The sequence below is a fragment of the Sciurus vulgaris genome (genome assembly GCF_902686455.1).
Source record: "Sciurus vulgaris genome assembly, chromosome: 8".
In the NCBI taxonomy this organism is placed as follows: Eukaryota; Metazoa; Chordata; class Mammalia; order Rodentia; family Sciuridae; genus Sciurus; species Sciurus vulgaris.
The window spans coordinates 86497801-86513522 of NC_136468.1; the positions used below are offsets into that span (position 1 = coordinate 86497801).

General features: G+C 41.0%; 1 protein-coding gene and 1 pseudogene across 2 annotated transcripts in view; both read right to left on the bottom strand.

Annotated features, from left to right (window-relative positions):
- Positions 1–1267, bottom strand: part of SPMIP4 (sperm microtubule inner protein 4) — a 33111-nt gene extending 31844 nt beyond the window's left edge. The window contains 1 exon segment of the mRNA XM_079151146.1: positions 500–1267. Within this exon segment, the coding sequence (XP_079007272.1) occupies positions 500–633 (134 nt within the window). The 5' untranslated portion in view covers positions 634–1267.
- Positions 1268–11830: 10563 nt separating this feature from the next.
- On the bottom strand, positions 11831–15074 carry LOC306668087 (cytochrome c, somatic-like; annotated as a pseudogene). Its single transcript, XR_013766731.1, has 2 exons — positions 14908–15074; positions 11831–14797 (listed from the first exon to the last, which is right to left on the bottom strand). The product of XR_013766731.1 is annotated as a cytochrome c, somatic-like (transcript).
- Between the last annotated feature and the right edge of the window lie 648 nt (positions 15075–15722).

Consider the following 15722-nt stretch of genomic DNA (forward strand, 5'->3'; position numbering starts at 1 on the left):
TTTATTTCATAAGGTTATCATGAGGATTAAAAGAATTACACATATAAAGCATTCAGTACAGTGCTGACACACAGTAATTACTCCATATGTTAGATTTTAATCATAATGAGTAATGTGTTACAGTAAATTTAGTAAAGCAAAAATTAAGACAGTAACTATGAGCAACAGGTCCTGGGAGTATTTCTGAGCAGATGGTGTTAAAGGATGATAGTGAACCACCACAATACTCTTAATAAAATAAAAAAAACCTTTGATTAAAACAAATTAAGTGACCACTCTAGAGTTCTACAATGTAGTGGAAGAATTTTATGTTTGCCTTTTTATAGTACACAGTAACTTACTTTCATCACGTTCCTAACAAATATGGACACTGCATTGTCATGTTTTTCCTTCCCTATGGTGTGATAAACAGAAGAGCCCCAAGCAAATGTTTCTCATAAAAAATACACCAATGTATTAAAACCTTTTTAAAATTTGCGGCTTCTAGTTTTTGTTTTACCTGTCTTCTGAGGCAGTTGGGCGAGTGGTTGTTCGCAGAGGAGTGTGTAGTTCATTAGAGTACAAAGTGTCTGAGAGAATGTCAGCTCTGTCAAGCTCCCTGCAACAGTAGGGCCTGCCATGAATCACCTCCATACTTTTTGGCTAAAAAGGCACAATCTGGAAGAGAAAAAAGAGGACAGATTGATTTGGGAAACTGTCTTGGTCAATGCCACTCTGTCCCTGCCTCTGGGTAGGCAGGAAACATATTTTGTACCACCAACTCCTTTAACCCACAGCTGCAACCCAGGAAAGTCTAGATCCTCTGATGTCAAATCAGTTATAAATAGCACTTTAATTAAGTTCTGTGGAAATTTCAAGTGAAACAAATCCACAAAGTGAAACATGTTTCTAAGAAGAGTCTACACTACCGGCTTGCAGGTTCATACAAATCCACTAGACAACAACTGAAATTCAGTATTTGCCTCAAATTTAATCATAACAATTTAAGAAAACTCGGCTTTTACCCCCGTGGTCTTTCGGAAAACCAGAGAGACTCATCATTCAACAAAACCAAGAGCTGTCCTTCTACAGGATTCACGGTTCTGGACAAGAATCCCATTGAAAAAAAGGTGGAGACTCAGTTGTACTGTACGCATGAATGGGGCCCCAAAAGTGATTCCGGGTTCCAGACAGCGTGGATAAGAATCCCACCCCTCCCTCGGACTCGGGAGAAACCAAAGGGGCGCAGTGGCTAGGACGGCGGGTCCTGGGAGGGGAGGCCGAGCCTGCTGAGCGGTTCGAACGCACCTGGGATACCTGCCTGGGAGCGCCACGGGATCGCGCGCCCCTTTCCCCTCCCCAGAGAGCGGGTCTCCGCGGGGCGTGGAATTTCGCGGTCGCCCGCACCTGCGGTCCCCGGGAGCTTGCAAACAGGTGCGGGTGAGGGAGAGAGAGGGACCGGGGACAGGCCGGGGGCGGGGTTGAGGGTGCCTGTGACGGTGACCGTGACCGCGGCACTAGGTAATGCATCCTTGGGGGCGGGGGGCTTCCGCGTGCGGGGCGAGGAGCGGCGGGCGGCTCTTAGCGGTCTTGAGACAGCCAGCCTTGGAGGCCAAGATCCCAAGATTTGGAACCGGGATCGGAAGTAAGGAGAGAGGACGAGCCGCACAGAGGGCAGATGAGAAGGGCTTTTCGCGCCCCAGCCGCCGCTCAGCCCCTGGCCCCGCCTCTCATGCTTCGGTCCCCGCCTCCTACTCGGCCCTGGCTCCGCCTTCTGCCGCGTTCGGCCGGGCGCCGCCCGCAGGTGCCCTCTGGTGGCTGCTGCGGAGAATCGTTTTCTCTTTCGAGGGCGGCCCAGTCTAAGGATGGCTAGTATAACACCTCTGACTGGGGCATTATCTCCCGAGGTCTGGGCGAAGGAAGAGAGCGGGTCGTGAGGAGGAAAACAGGGGAGGTCCTAGTGGCTCCTGGGTTCCTGGGTTCCGCAAGGGCAGCCCCTGCGGATAGCATCCTGATTCTCTGCCCTTCCTTCCCTTGGTGGGCACGATGAAGTGGCAAAGGGGCAGGTCGGCCTGCAGATGCAGTCCTTTATCTACTCCGTCCCCAAAGGCTTAGCTCCACCCAATTACCGCGGGTACCTCCCTCCATTCCCAAAGACACTAATGAGAACCATGTTTCTACACCAACAGATTGTTGAGTACAGAATCCCACCACCTGTTAAGGAACATGATGTGGAAAGGTTACCTTTTCGTAGTGAAAAGCCAACACGTCCTGCAGGACCCAGGAAATGCTGTGAGAGTGACCTCACACTGAGAAGGGAGGTGCGACAGGTGCCTTTGCTATTCTCTATTTTACACCTCTTCATCAACCAGCAGGTATTCTGTTTGTGTTCTGCCTTCTAAAGAAGTGTTAGCTGACATGGGGGAAGGAAGGTGCATTGGTATTGGCAAAGGAGTAATTGTGTAGTCCTGGCACTCTCCCCACCTGCCTGTAGTTGCTACTCTAAACCTGGAAGAGTAGGCCATGTTGGAGATAGAGTGGTGAGTAAGGTGAAGTTGGCTTTTGATCCACTTACCCATTTCTTTTTCAATTTCTGATAAAAGGCCATCATAGCCTTTTGTTATTTTGCTGCTCTTGTGCTCAGAATCTCCCATTAAATTCCCTCTCAGCCTAGCTCATATCACATCCCCAGCCTTCCAATGCTCTCCACATTCCTCCTTTTCTCTGTGCTACCCTTAGTCTAGCAGGGAGATGTCATCCGAGGTGGGGGATTTGAGGCAGTTCCCCATCTTCTGGGGCTGGAGCGTGTGATCTTTGTACTGTTCTGACAGTCTTCTCACCACCCTCTGCCAAGGGATGTGTTTATAAACCCATATCTGAATCTGATTTTGATGTATGTATACACTGTAGAAAGATGAAATCAAGACAATTAACATGTTCACCTCACCTGTTTACCAATTTTGTGATGAAACTTCTGAAAGAGCGTGCTCTCCCTCTGTCATTAAGGCAGTTTCTTAATGATGCAGCTCCTTTGTAAGTGAACCTGCAGGTCCAGGTTAAAGAGGGAGGGTGGAGGACTTTGGGAAGCCCAAACTACCTTGCAGCAGAGCACTACTATTTGAGAATGGTCAGAAAAGACAGGCCCATTTTCCTTCATTCCTTCATTTTGACCTTTTTTCCTTCCTCCCTCTCTCGGTCCCTTTCTCTCTTTTTAAATTGGCTTGAAAGTAATGTAACATTTGTCCACGTTTTGCTTTGAATATAACTCTTGCTCTGCCACTGTGACTTATTTTTAAAATGGATATGTTTCTTTCTCTTTCTCTCTCCCTGCTCCTCCCTAATCATTTTTCCTCCCTAATCTCAGAGGAAACAGGATTTACCTTTCTTCTCCATCCTAGGCAGAGTTATCTGTCCCTGAGTACACACCCACCATAGGAAAGAAGTAATCCTATGGTACCAGAAGATCTCAGAAATGACCATCTCCCAAATGAACAAGTGAATTACAACTCCAACAGAGAACACGAGGAATGTAGCCTTTGAGTCATCTCTTTAATAAAGTCCCCTGTTCCTGCTGATGAGCTGCATCACAGCCTTTGGGACAGGAGTCCCCTGTGTTTCTCCTTTGCTAGCAAAGCAATTATTAACTTCTTTTTCCTTTTTCTCAAAACCATGTCTTGCTATTGGATTGACACCAACAACAAGAAGTCTGTAATAGGTCTCAGTGATCTAAAATCAAGGTGTCGACAGAGCTAGCTCCTTCAGGAGATTCAAAAAAGCAATCAACTTCTTCCCTCTTCCACCTTCCAGAGGCCAGCAGCATTCCTTGGTTTGTGGTTGTAAGGAATCCCACGGAAACCACTATGGACACGGGAAATCACATAAGGGAGTTTATTAAGCAAACAGAGTGTCTCCCTGCAGGGTAAGAGAGAAAATGAGAGGAAAAGAAAGGGAAAGAGAAAGGGCATGCACTAGAGAGAGTGGAAAGTGAGGAGGAGAAAGAAAGCAAGTCAGGGGGAGAGAAAAGCAAGAGAGAAGATGGCGTGAAGCTATCTTTAAGAATCCCGCCGGGCTAACAGGGGACCAATAACGGAGAAGGATATTTGCAAGCTGACTGATGAACCAATAGCTAGCTAGGATGTTCACAGACTGACAGTAGTTGGGAGACAGGGAAAATGGCTGCAGCGGAAAGGGCAGGGGAGCAGCTTTGTATTACAGTGGTCACATCACTTGAATCTCTTTTCTTTGTCACATTGTCTTCTCTGACTCTGACTCCTGTTCCTCTAATTTTTAAGGATCGTATTGTAATTAAATCACATCTGTTATGGGAGAAGAGATGTTTCTGGAAAAGGATCTGAGGAGTCCCAGAAGAGAGGGGAGCTCAACTCAGGACCAACATGACAATACATGAAGGAAAAGAATTTTAGCACAAAGGCAAAGACAGAGGCAAAGGCAGAGGTTTATTTAAGAAGGTAGATACACATTTAAGGGAGAATGTGGACTGTCTCAGGAGTGAGAAGCAGTGCTGACTTGGCCTGAGGGTCCAATATTTAAGGAGGGCTGCATCAGGGGACCGACTGGAGTGGATCCAGGGTGGAGCAGCACAATTTTGCACCAGTTTTCCTGTGCTTGTGTATTTCCCTCATTTTACAAGGGCATTTCAATGGCTTGAGATTGTTTCCCTTAAGACTGCATATTTCTCCTTATTCTAAATTCCTATTTCTACACCCATCCAAATAAACCAGGTAAATTCCCCATCTCAAGATCCTTAACTTGATCACATTTATAAAATCCCTTTTGTCAGAAGGGTACCCTTTGAAGGTTCCAGGGATTAGGGAATGGAAATATTTGGGGGACCCTTTTCAGCCTACCATAGTGTCTATGGGGGAATCAAATAAAGGTGTCTAAAAGTCAGTTGCATGTATGGTTCTTACACTCAAGAGAGATTTCATCTATAGATATAGATATGCAGTCACTGGCCAGTGTGCTTAATTCATGGGTATACCTATAGCAAATGGAAAAATATATATAAAAAGTGTAATTTTAGGGAATACCATTACATAAGGGGTGGGTGTATTAGGATTAAATCAGCTGCATATCTTTTAGACACTGATTTAAATGAGAAGAATGTTTATTAAACTGCCAAAGAAGTCTGGGCTAGTATGGCAGCTTCACCACAGAACTCATGTTCCAGATATTGGCATCAGATCTGCTATTTTGCTGCCACCATTATTCTGCCTCCCCCACACCACTTTCAACCCAGATTGTTAGCCCCCGAACTTCCTAGCCAGTAATTGGTCCAGATTGTTAGCCCGTGAACCTCGTGCCAGCCATTGGCCCATCATTATTAGCCCATGAAATTCCACTACTTAATAGCTCCCCCGCCATTCTCTCTCTCTCCTCTCCTCGCTTTCACTCTTTCTCTCTTCCTCACTCTTGCTCCCTCTCTTTTTCTCTCTCTCATTTTTCCTCTCTCTCTCTCACTCTGTGGGCAGACACTCTGCCTGTCCGCTTAATAAAATCTCTCGCATGAGTTCCCGCGGCCCAGTGGTTTCTGGGTGCTTTCACCAGGTCCTTCTGCCTTTCCATGCTCAGATGCATGGCTGCCGGCTTCAGTAATGCCTTCTATCCAAGATGACTGCAAGAGAAACTCAGCTATCTGACCAGGGTCTAGGCAAGAAGAAAGGGCAAAACAAAGGGTAAAAAAGGGCAGTCCTTTTGGCTGAGTTAGATTCTTTAAAAAAGATATTGCAAAAATCCCACATGACTGACTCCATTTCATCCGCTGATCACACCTAGGAAAGCTGGACAGTGTAGTCTTTTAGAGGTACTTTACCACTCTGAAAAAAAAAAAAAAAAAAAACACAAACAAACCAGGGTTATGTTACTAAAACTGAAGAGGACAATGGGTATTGAATAAGCAAACTGCAGTCTGCAGGAATGGACAAAAAAAGAAGTCTATGATGGAGACTGAGAATGAATGATCAATGAAATAGGGGAGAAACACAATGGAGAGGTTGCGACTGTTTCCTGAAGGTATGCCCCTGTTTCCTGTCAATTCAGAAGTCAGACTTGGTTATGGTATCTGCTATGTAGAAGGCCAAGGGTAAAGATATTAGATCTCTGCTTTTATGACATTCTGCTGCAGAATCAACTTGGGTGGAGGGGTCAATTGCTTCAACAGACAGGATCCGTAGAAAAATCACCATGCCCTGCCTTATATTTTCTCGTATTTAAGATAGGCCTTGGTGCTGCCTGATCAACTCTTAAGGGATGGAGATTAGAAAGAAAGCCATCAGAATCTTTAGACAGGATATCTACTAAAAGACCCTGGTGGGTACATTATACATTTTGTTTCAGTGAGAATATCTGAATCTTTACTTGACCTTGAGTTATAGCACAAAAAGCCTTCATTACCTTATCTTGAAAGATACAGGGTTGGGAGGAGGTTAAGTGGGCAGGCCCTTCCTGTCACTTCCCACTAAGACTGACTCTTAATATCTTAATCCAGTCTGCTTCAAGAAATTCCCAAGCTACAAATCCCTCCTACAGATCCCTTCCCTTATCCTCTCTAACCTGTGCACTCAGCCTTGTCTATTTGGCTAACATAGCATTTTTTTTTTTCATTACATATGCCCCATCCAATAATTATTTTTTTCAGCATTAAATGACATTTATTGTTCCATAAATCATGAGATCCAAAAGGAATGCTAAATAGACAAAACTCTAAAGCAACTGAGAAGCTTACTTCTTTAGGAACCAAGTGACTGATACAGAAAACACGTGGTCCATCCAAGAATTATTGAGGAGTTGAGGTTCTAGGGTCAACAGTTGCTTACAATATAACTATTGAATGTTGCTCAAAACAAGTTAGCAATACACTGTGACAGGCCAGGATAAAGAACTAGGTTTTCACAGGTAAGGGCGCTGTAGGTCACACCCTCCTATAACTTATATTGAACCTCCCAATAAATCTTCCTGGGAAGGAGAGTGGAGGCTGCAACCAACCCCCTAAAAATATTTCCCTCTGTGAGATGCCTCTGAGTACAGACACCTGTCTTGGTTTGTCTCCTTTCTTATTAATGTTTACCTTTAAAGTTTAGAAGAAGTGGGGTAGGACTTGCGTTTTTCCAGTAAATAGGATATTAAAATAGGATATTGGCACATAGAAGATGAGAATATATGAAAATTAGGTGCCCATTTTATCTTTTGACCACAGGTCTCAAATCCCCCTAGAAAAATCTCTTAAAGGAAATGGAATTGGTAGAGGTTGGAGTTCATCTTGGTCCAGGTCACTAATAGGGAATGAGACATCATTTGATGGGTGAATTATTAGAATTAAGTGCCTGTGTCATGAGTATAACTCTCTAATTCTAGGCACTGCTCTCCCACTAAACTTCTATCCACTCCACATGGAAGAATCACCCCTGTGAGTGTTCTCTCTATGCAATCTGTCAGTCAAACAATTTGTCAAACTGTCCAGCCCATCTGTTTCAAAAATAGCTAATATTTGATTGCTTATTGGATGCCAGACAATATGCCAAATACATTCTCCTATTTGTCACAACAACCTTAAGGGTTGGTATTAATGTCAGTTTACAGATAAGGAAACCAAGGTACAGAAAGTTTAACATGCCTGTAATGGTTAATTTGAATTGTCAACTTGATTGATTAAGAGATGCCTATGATTAAGAGGCTTCTGGGGGTCCATGAGGGTGTGTCTAGGAATGATTGGAATGTGGGATAGTGAACTGAAGTGGAGCCCCTCCCTAAGCATGGGCAGCACACCGCCAATAGGGTGGTGGCTGGGATGGAATAAAAGTTGGAAGAACAAAGAAGCAGATACAGGTGCAAGCTGGACTCTTCTGGAATGGGTTCTTGATTGCTGCTCTGATCATCTGAGGATATCGACTCTCACTTCTTAAATCTTCCAAAGTGAACTTGCCAGTGATTCTCCAGGGAGTTTCCAGAAGCCTTGTTCTTGGACTAGGGAAGCACTGTTGATCCTTCTTGTTCTGGGGCTTCTGCCTTTTGGGCTGCACAGCTACTGGTTCTTCCAGCTTTCCAGCCTACAGTCATTGTGGACTATCCAGCTTCTGGTGTAAGCCAATCTAATAAATCCCCTTTTTATAATCATATTTCCTCTTGATTCTGTTCCTCTAGAGAACCCTGACTAATTCAATGCCTAAGATTCTGTTAAGCAGTGCAGAGGACTCAGACCCCTGGACTATCTTCCTCCAACATTCACCAGTACAAAGTGTAAATAGTTTTCATCTTACTGACAATATAATATGCCCAACTCAGTTCAGGTAGATTGGAAAAATCTATAAATTTCCTCTGCTGTCCTCAAATTATAAAGATTTATCATTTCTTGGTCTGGATGTACTATGCATAATTGGTTCAGGTAGGGACAGCTACAATTTCATTAAACTTAAGAGGAATAGAACATCTTACACAAACAGTATAGTTTGCATTGAAGTGTGGATCACCATGCAAAGTTCCCACACTGAAAAGAAAGCAAGCAGGGAGCTCCTCCAACTTCCCATGGGAGAGAGAGGCAGGACAAAGAATGGGCATTAGAGTGACATGCTGGAGCATGTAACATCTGTAGTTACTGTTGTGATGCAATTGAACTTTCTGAACCATCGCCAAATGTAGAACAATAGTGCTCAAAGTGGAGGGTGCGGGGTGGTCCAAACCTTCTTTGCAGGAATCTGAGAATTCATATCTGAAAGTGAGAGGCAAGGTCATTGTTATGAGAAAGGGGTAGGGGAGAAACAAGCAGGTTGAGAAAAACGTGTTGGACATCTAAAATAACATGTGGACATATTTTTAATGTTGGACCAAAAATAAAAGACAGGAAAGAATGGATACATGAAGGGGCATTTGCACAGGGTTTCTGGTTCAGTTGACTCAGATGAGAAGTTTACTGTGGTGCCAATCAGCAGAAGTGGAGAAAGCAGATAGCTGGGCTTCGAGGCTGGGTGTTTACGCAGCACATGCCATGTAAGGAAGTAGAGGTGGCAAAGGCAAGGAGGGCAGGTAATGCAGGGACTAAAAAGAAACAGAGGCTGATAAGGAAGAGAAGACACAGGGAATGATGGAGCTCAGGGGTTTTGGTAAGTGCAACAGCATACATCAGTAAAAGTAATAATGAGCTGGGCACAGTGGCACACGCCTGTAATTCCAGTGACGAAGGAGGCTGTGGCAGAATTGCAAGTTTGAAGCCAGCTTCAGCAAGTTTAGCAAGACCTCGTCTCAAAACTTAAAAAATAAAAAAGGACTGGAAAATGTTGAGGCTATGGTAGCATTTTAGGGATGGGTCATTAAGTCACTTGTATGTGGCTATTACCAGGAAAATTAAAAGGGAGATGATTGAATAGAAATGATGCCACACAAAGTTCTCAGTGAATATGATGCAGGTTCAGTAGTACAGACACAGCAAGATCAATGCAGATGTCAGGACACTCACACTAGTTCTCCCTTGAGAGGAAGACTGATGATCTGGAAGATACCATAAACACAAGGCCAGTGGTGGACAACGTGGAGAAATGAGCAGGTTCTACTTGTGAGAGTTGCAGGGAGTCACAGGCCTGGAAAAAGCCCAGCTGCTATAGTAATGGAAGTGTGCAAGTGTCCTGTGAAGAAGTTAACGGAGATGACCCAGTTTACATGGAATTCAGAAGGCACCCTGGAGAGGCAGTTGTCAGTACATATGATACTACTAATAAAGTAATACAGCTGAGTGACCTTTGGCAGCAAGTTTCTCAGAGCCTGTTTACTTAACTATAAAATAGGGTAAATGTTTGTCTCATATATCTCATAAGGTTGTGAGGATAAATTGAGATGTGACTGCACCTATAACTACAATTTGAGTTATGGGACTAGAATTTGAGCAAAATGCTATGCTGAAGTATGCATTTGGGTTCCTAACAGATTGTTACCATTATCTGTGCACATGGATTCTTATGATGTCTATGTTTTATTCAATGTGAATGTGAAACTAACTTAAACCAAGAAAGGTGAGAAAATGAGAGCAGTCAAAAGTGTCAGATGTCACAGATGATTGAACAATCAGGTTACTGCTAACCATGGAAGGAGTAATTTTTCACTATGCAACTTTAAAGGCATTTGACCCAGATACGAAATCAACAAAATCTGTCAATGTTTACTACACCTGTCATTCAATGAATCTTTGAGGTAGGGATTATTTCTGTTCTCCAAATGGCAAAAATAAGGTGGTGTTACTCAGATTGGCAAGGGAAGCTCTAAACCCGGGGCCAAGAAATTTTTCCTTAAAGTGCTACATAGTAAAGATTTTAAGATCTACTGCAACTGCTAACTTCTGCTGTAACACACACAAAAAAGCTCAGGATGACATATAAATGAATGTGATTATATTCCAAAAAAAGTTTCACTGACAAAAACTGGTATGTGGTCAGATTAGGCCAGATATACTATTATGTATCAGATTAGGTCAGATATACAATAGTATATTGACATAAACAGTTTTTCTAATTCCAGCCCTGATTTTCTGCATTACACCACAGGTTACACAACTAGCTAGTATAATGATTCTTTCTCAAACTACACACTATTCAAGCTATAGACACATTTAATAAGTTAAAAATGTTAAACTCAATGTTTAAATATTTTTAAGGACATAATAAATATGGCCTAAACAGGAAATATAGCTGCCATTTCTAATGAATAGAAGAAAAAGACAAAAGTTCATTACTGTCTGGGAACAGAGGATTTTGATCAAATCAAACTGGAGTTGGGGTATTTTGGCTCTGGTTTCAGTTATGTTGCTCATCTGCAAAATATGCTTAGCTCAGATTGACTTTACCTTTCATTTGTAAAATGGCACAACTGGATTCCAAAAAAAAAAATCTCAATCTTCTTCAGTTCCAACATCCTCATATTTTGTTAATGTGATTACAATAGGGATTTTCACCAAAATTCTAGCAATTAGTTCATTTCTTGCTACTTTTGTCAAGTCAGTTCTTAAAACTGCGAGCAATTATACATTGGTCCGGTTGTGTATTTCTATGTATGGTGAGTTGTATTTTATTTGTTGGTGATATGCAGATTGCCAATGAAGTTCCTATTTATCTGTTCTTTATTTTTTGAGAAATAAATACACGTCTAATTAGCTGAGTGAAACAAGAGTTGGTTTAGAGTATTTGTTTTTACAAATACAAGCTCTGAATAAGGTACTATGGAATCTAAGTCTAAACTGGCTCTTTTGCATTATATTCTAAGAATGTGAACATTAGGAATGATCAGTCTGATACACCGAAAATGCCAAAGCAGGTCAGTGTGTTCCCTAGCACTGCCAAAAAGAGACATCAGGGAGACAAAACTTTCTGGTCACTGGAGAGATGCCATTTGTATGCTCTCAGGCATAAGCTTTGCCTGAATGAAGTACATAGCTCTCATTCTGTCAACATTTCTGTCCTTTGAGGTTTTCTGGGGGGTTCTGTTTGGAAATATGGGGAAAATCTTGGAATAGTAGAGGTACTAGGAACGGACACCAGGAGGATGTCCCACCCCTAAGCAGAAGCCCATGATATACATCTGTGGAGAATGTCACACAGAAAATTAAATAAAATCCAGGGATCCAATCAGATGCAGAGAATGTGGGCAGAATACAAAAGAAAAGAACCAAAAGTTTGGTTGTTTTTGATACTCGATGAAACATGGGAATTCAGGAGTGTCTTCCTTTGAACTTGGATTTGACCCTTTAACATCTCTCATTTAGCTTTTCATTAACACACTTACCTTATGAACACAATTATATACATGATTTTATTATCCAAACCAAATTATGGTTATCAATAATTTGTATAGATTTTTAAAATTAAATGACTTAGTTTTATTGTATTATGTGATTTGACACAAAATAAAGGTTAAAACTGCTTCCCCAAATCACACTTTTAATCAAAGGCTTATTAGAAAATGCAGGTTTCTAGGGTCCTCAAAAGTCTGATTACGCAAGTTTCTTGGAAACCACACACATACACAAGATATTCTGGTATGAAGGGGAGGCAAAAGAGTCCATTATTAGAAATGAATATACTCCATTGTAAGAGAATTAGTTTTAGTTTCTTTTGTCTGAGGTTTGACCAATATAAACTAGTCAACTGTGAAGGGTCAGTCCCTCTTCCTAGACAGCCAACATGGATCATCACATCATAACAATCTTCAGTGGCTAAGGAATATATACAATAGAATGTCTGTTAAAACGAAATTGAAGTGCAGGAAAAGGATGACAGAAAAGGTAAACCATGTTAGGTTCATAGAGGTGAGCCTATCAAATTTAGAATAAGGTACTGCAATCAGTGTTCAGAGGGGCATTATAATGTACTTGCAAGAATCCTGGATTAATAACAGTCTAGGAGAAGCACTCTCATTACAGCGGTCACTAGCTATTTCTAGTTGTTCAGTTCTAAGGCTGGGGATATGGCTCAGTGATAAAGCGCTTGCTTGCTTGGCACATGTTGGATATTGCATTCAATTCTCAGCACCATATAATAATAAACAAAATAAAGGTACTGTGTCCACTACAACTAAAAAATATTTTTTTAAAAATGCAATCCTTATTTTAAAAAAATTCAGTTCTATAGTCACACCAGCCATATTTCAAGGGGTTGATAGCCACATAGGTCTAGAAGATATCCATCTTTATAGGAAGTTCTATTGGGCAGAGCTGTTCTAGACAAAAGAGTATGAGTGGCACTTGGAAGAAATACTCATTAAATACACTGGCTTTCACTTTTGATACCACTAACCTAGCTACGTACAATGGAGTAGAAATGCAGTTAAGAGTTCTAGATTTTTTTCCCAGTTCCCTTTTTTCCAAGAATGTGTATATATATATATACACATACATATACACCCACACACACACACACACTTTTTAGCTTTAATTACTTGATCATTTACATTCAAAATCTTTAGAGGTGTTTTACTTGATGTTAACTGGCCTAGAACATGGCAGGTAGCCATCTGTGCCAATGTAGGCTTTAGGTGAAAATAGCAGTAATAGTTTTAAAAACTTGTAAAAAACTAAACCTAAGTTATTAATGCATAGGGGTGCTCTGTACATATAGTCTCTAGCTTTCAAGAAAGGTATATCTTATATCTGAATTCACCAGCATTTGCCAATTTGATAATGGCTAAATCACTAGCTTCATCACTTCTGGATTAAATAAAATTTCTGCATTCGTAAACAGATCAAGATGGAAGGCCTAATAACTACAAAGATTAGATCAAATTTCTATATCCATCTTAATATAATGCTCATTTTCTGTAGTAGTCTCAGGATGTAAAAATGACAATCAAGTCCCATGATCAGGTCTTCCCACATTAATTCCAAACTGGTGTAAGCTAACTGCTATATTGTCTCTCAATAGGGCTGACTTAAGGCAGTTTCAAGTCATGTTACAAAGGCTCAAAGTCTGAAGGCTAAACAGTGCATTTTAAAATTCCACCATAACTCAGACCAGGACTTACTTTCCAAAATTGTTTCTCCATGTTTCCCAACTTACTTGCATTTCTTCTATGAATAAGACTCAAATTTACAAAGCACTTTGTTAAGCTTTAGAGGCCTATTTAATCATTCCTAACACCTTTGAAACCACAGATGAGAACCACTTCTCAGGTTCCTTACTGTTCCACAAAACCACAGTTCTTACCTCTACCTGCATAGGTTTACTTCCCATGAGATTTTTATGGCTTAAACTTACCATCTTTATTAAATTTCCAAGGACTACTCTCTAGTACTTAACTACCACCACTGCTGCACTGACATTCAGGGTTATGTACTTTTCAACCATTATACTTTTGGCATTAATCATTAAATTAAGCAAAATCGAAAAATCACGATCTTTGATTGTTTTTAATTATTGTAAATCTTATGGTAGCATACTTGACGAATTCATACTGATAGATATCTCCTTTACCTTAATTCTTCCAACTAATAAGTTGGCAAAAAGCACCACTACGAACACATAGATTTTCCATAGTATTGTGTGTTTTAAAGACAATCCTGAATTCTGACTTAAAAGCATCTGAACTTATAGGTCAACTATAAAATGTCAGAATTGTGAGAAGTGTTAAATATTCTTTATTTAATTTTATACATAAGTCACACTAAAATGCCTTTCCATAAGGAAAAGACAGCATTTGAGATACAGGGAATTCTAATTAAATTGGCATGGTCAACAAAAATATAGACACTGCTTCCTCATCTTCAAACATTGCCTTTAAAAGGCTAACAAACACAAATCGAAACACATGTGAATCATGCTTGGTTCTGAGAGTGAAGGGATTTCCCCCATATTTAAACATATTCACATAATTAGTTATATAAACCTAAATATAAACCAGTTTTGAGATGTCATTCACCATTTTTAAAATACTGAATATTACTAATTAAGTCCAACCATAACTTTAAAAAGGGGAAAGTGATAGAATTTACTGAAGTGGGAGTATAACCAAAATAATAATTTAACTACAAGTCAATTTTACTTATATCAGGACTGTCCAACAAAAATAATTTGTCAGTCATTCATGATCTGAATTCTGGTGTATCACATCACTTAAATTATGGTGCACATTAAAAAAGCCATGAGACATTTGTTTGGTAATAAATAAGGCAGTGGCTATTACTCATTAGTAGCTTTTTTGAGGTAAGCTATTAAGTCTGCCCTTTCTCCCTTCTTCTTAATGCCAGCGAAGATCATTTTTGTTCCAGGGATGTACTTTTTGGGATTCTCCAAATACTCCATCAGTGTATCCTCTCCCCAGGTGATGCCTAAACAAAAAGGGTTGCATTGGTTAAATATTTGACACTCCCAATAAAAGTTTGCCATAGATTACATTCATGCAATTTGTGCCGTTACTTAACAACAGTCCTTCTCTTACCTTTGTTCTTGTTGGCATCTGTGTAAGAGAATCCAGCAGCCTGACCTGTCTTCCGCCCAAACAGTCCATGAAGATTTGGCCCAGTCTTGTGTTTGCCTCCCTTTTCCACAGTGTGGCATGGGCACACTTCTGACAAAGATCTTCTTGCCTTTCTCAACATCACCCATTTTTAATTCTAAAAAACGAAAGACCCAACAGTAATACAGAACATTTTTTCCCTAACGGAACAATACAGTGGAAACCAATGGTCACCCGTCACTTAACTGCTAATTTATTACACTAAGTACCAGGATCCATCCTGATTTACTTGGTACACTTGCAATACTCTTTATTAGCAAAACCACTACTATATAGGAGAACTTCCTTAAAATATGTATTTGTATGTTTGTGACTTAAGGTTTAAACCAAGTAAGGCCAGTGGGAACCTCGCTCAAAGTTCAGTTTCAAAAGATGAGGTCAAGGTCAAAAAGTCTGAAGCTGAATTGCAATTGCATTAAACCGAAATCACTCAAATCCCAACCTTGCAACGACCCAATTATTTATTGGTTACAATTTAGAGCCACTTCTCTTTGACAATAAGGCAAAGCACGTAATTTTTTTAAAAGGTGGCGGTGGTCTTAATTCTTTCTTCTGCCTTAAGTAACACGTCTAGCTTAAGTCACTGTAACTTGCACTGCTGTGGCCTGAGAGGACACGGAAGGACTGGGACAGGGTTATTCCCGCCCTCCACCTCTGAGATCTCGGGGGTGACTACGAGGTCACCCACCCAGATCGGTTTCAAGGAGACTGGTGAAACATCCCTCTGGGATGCCGAA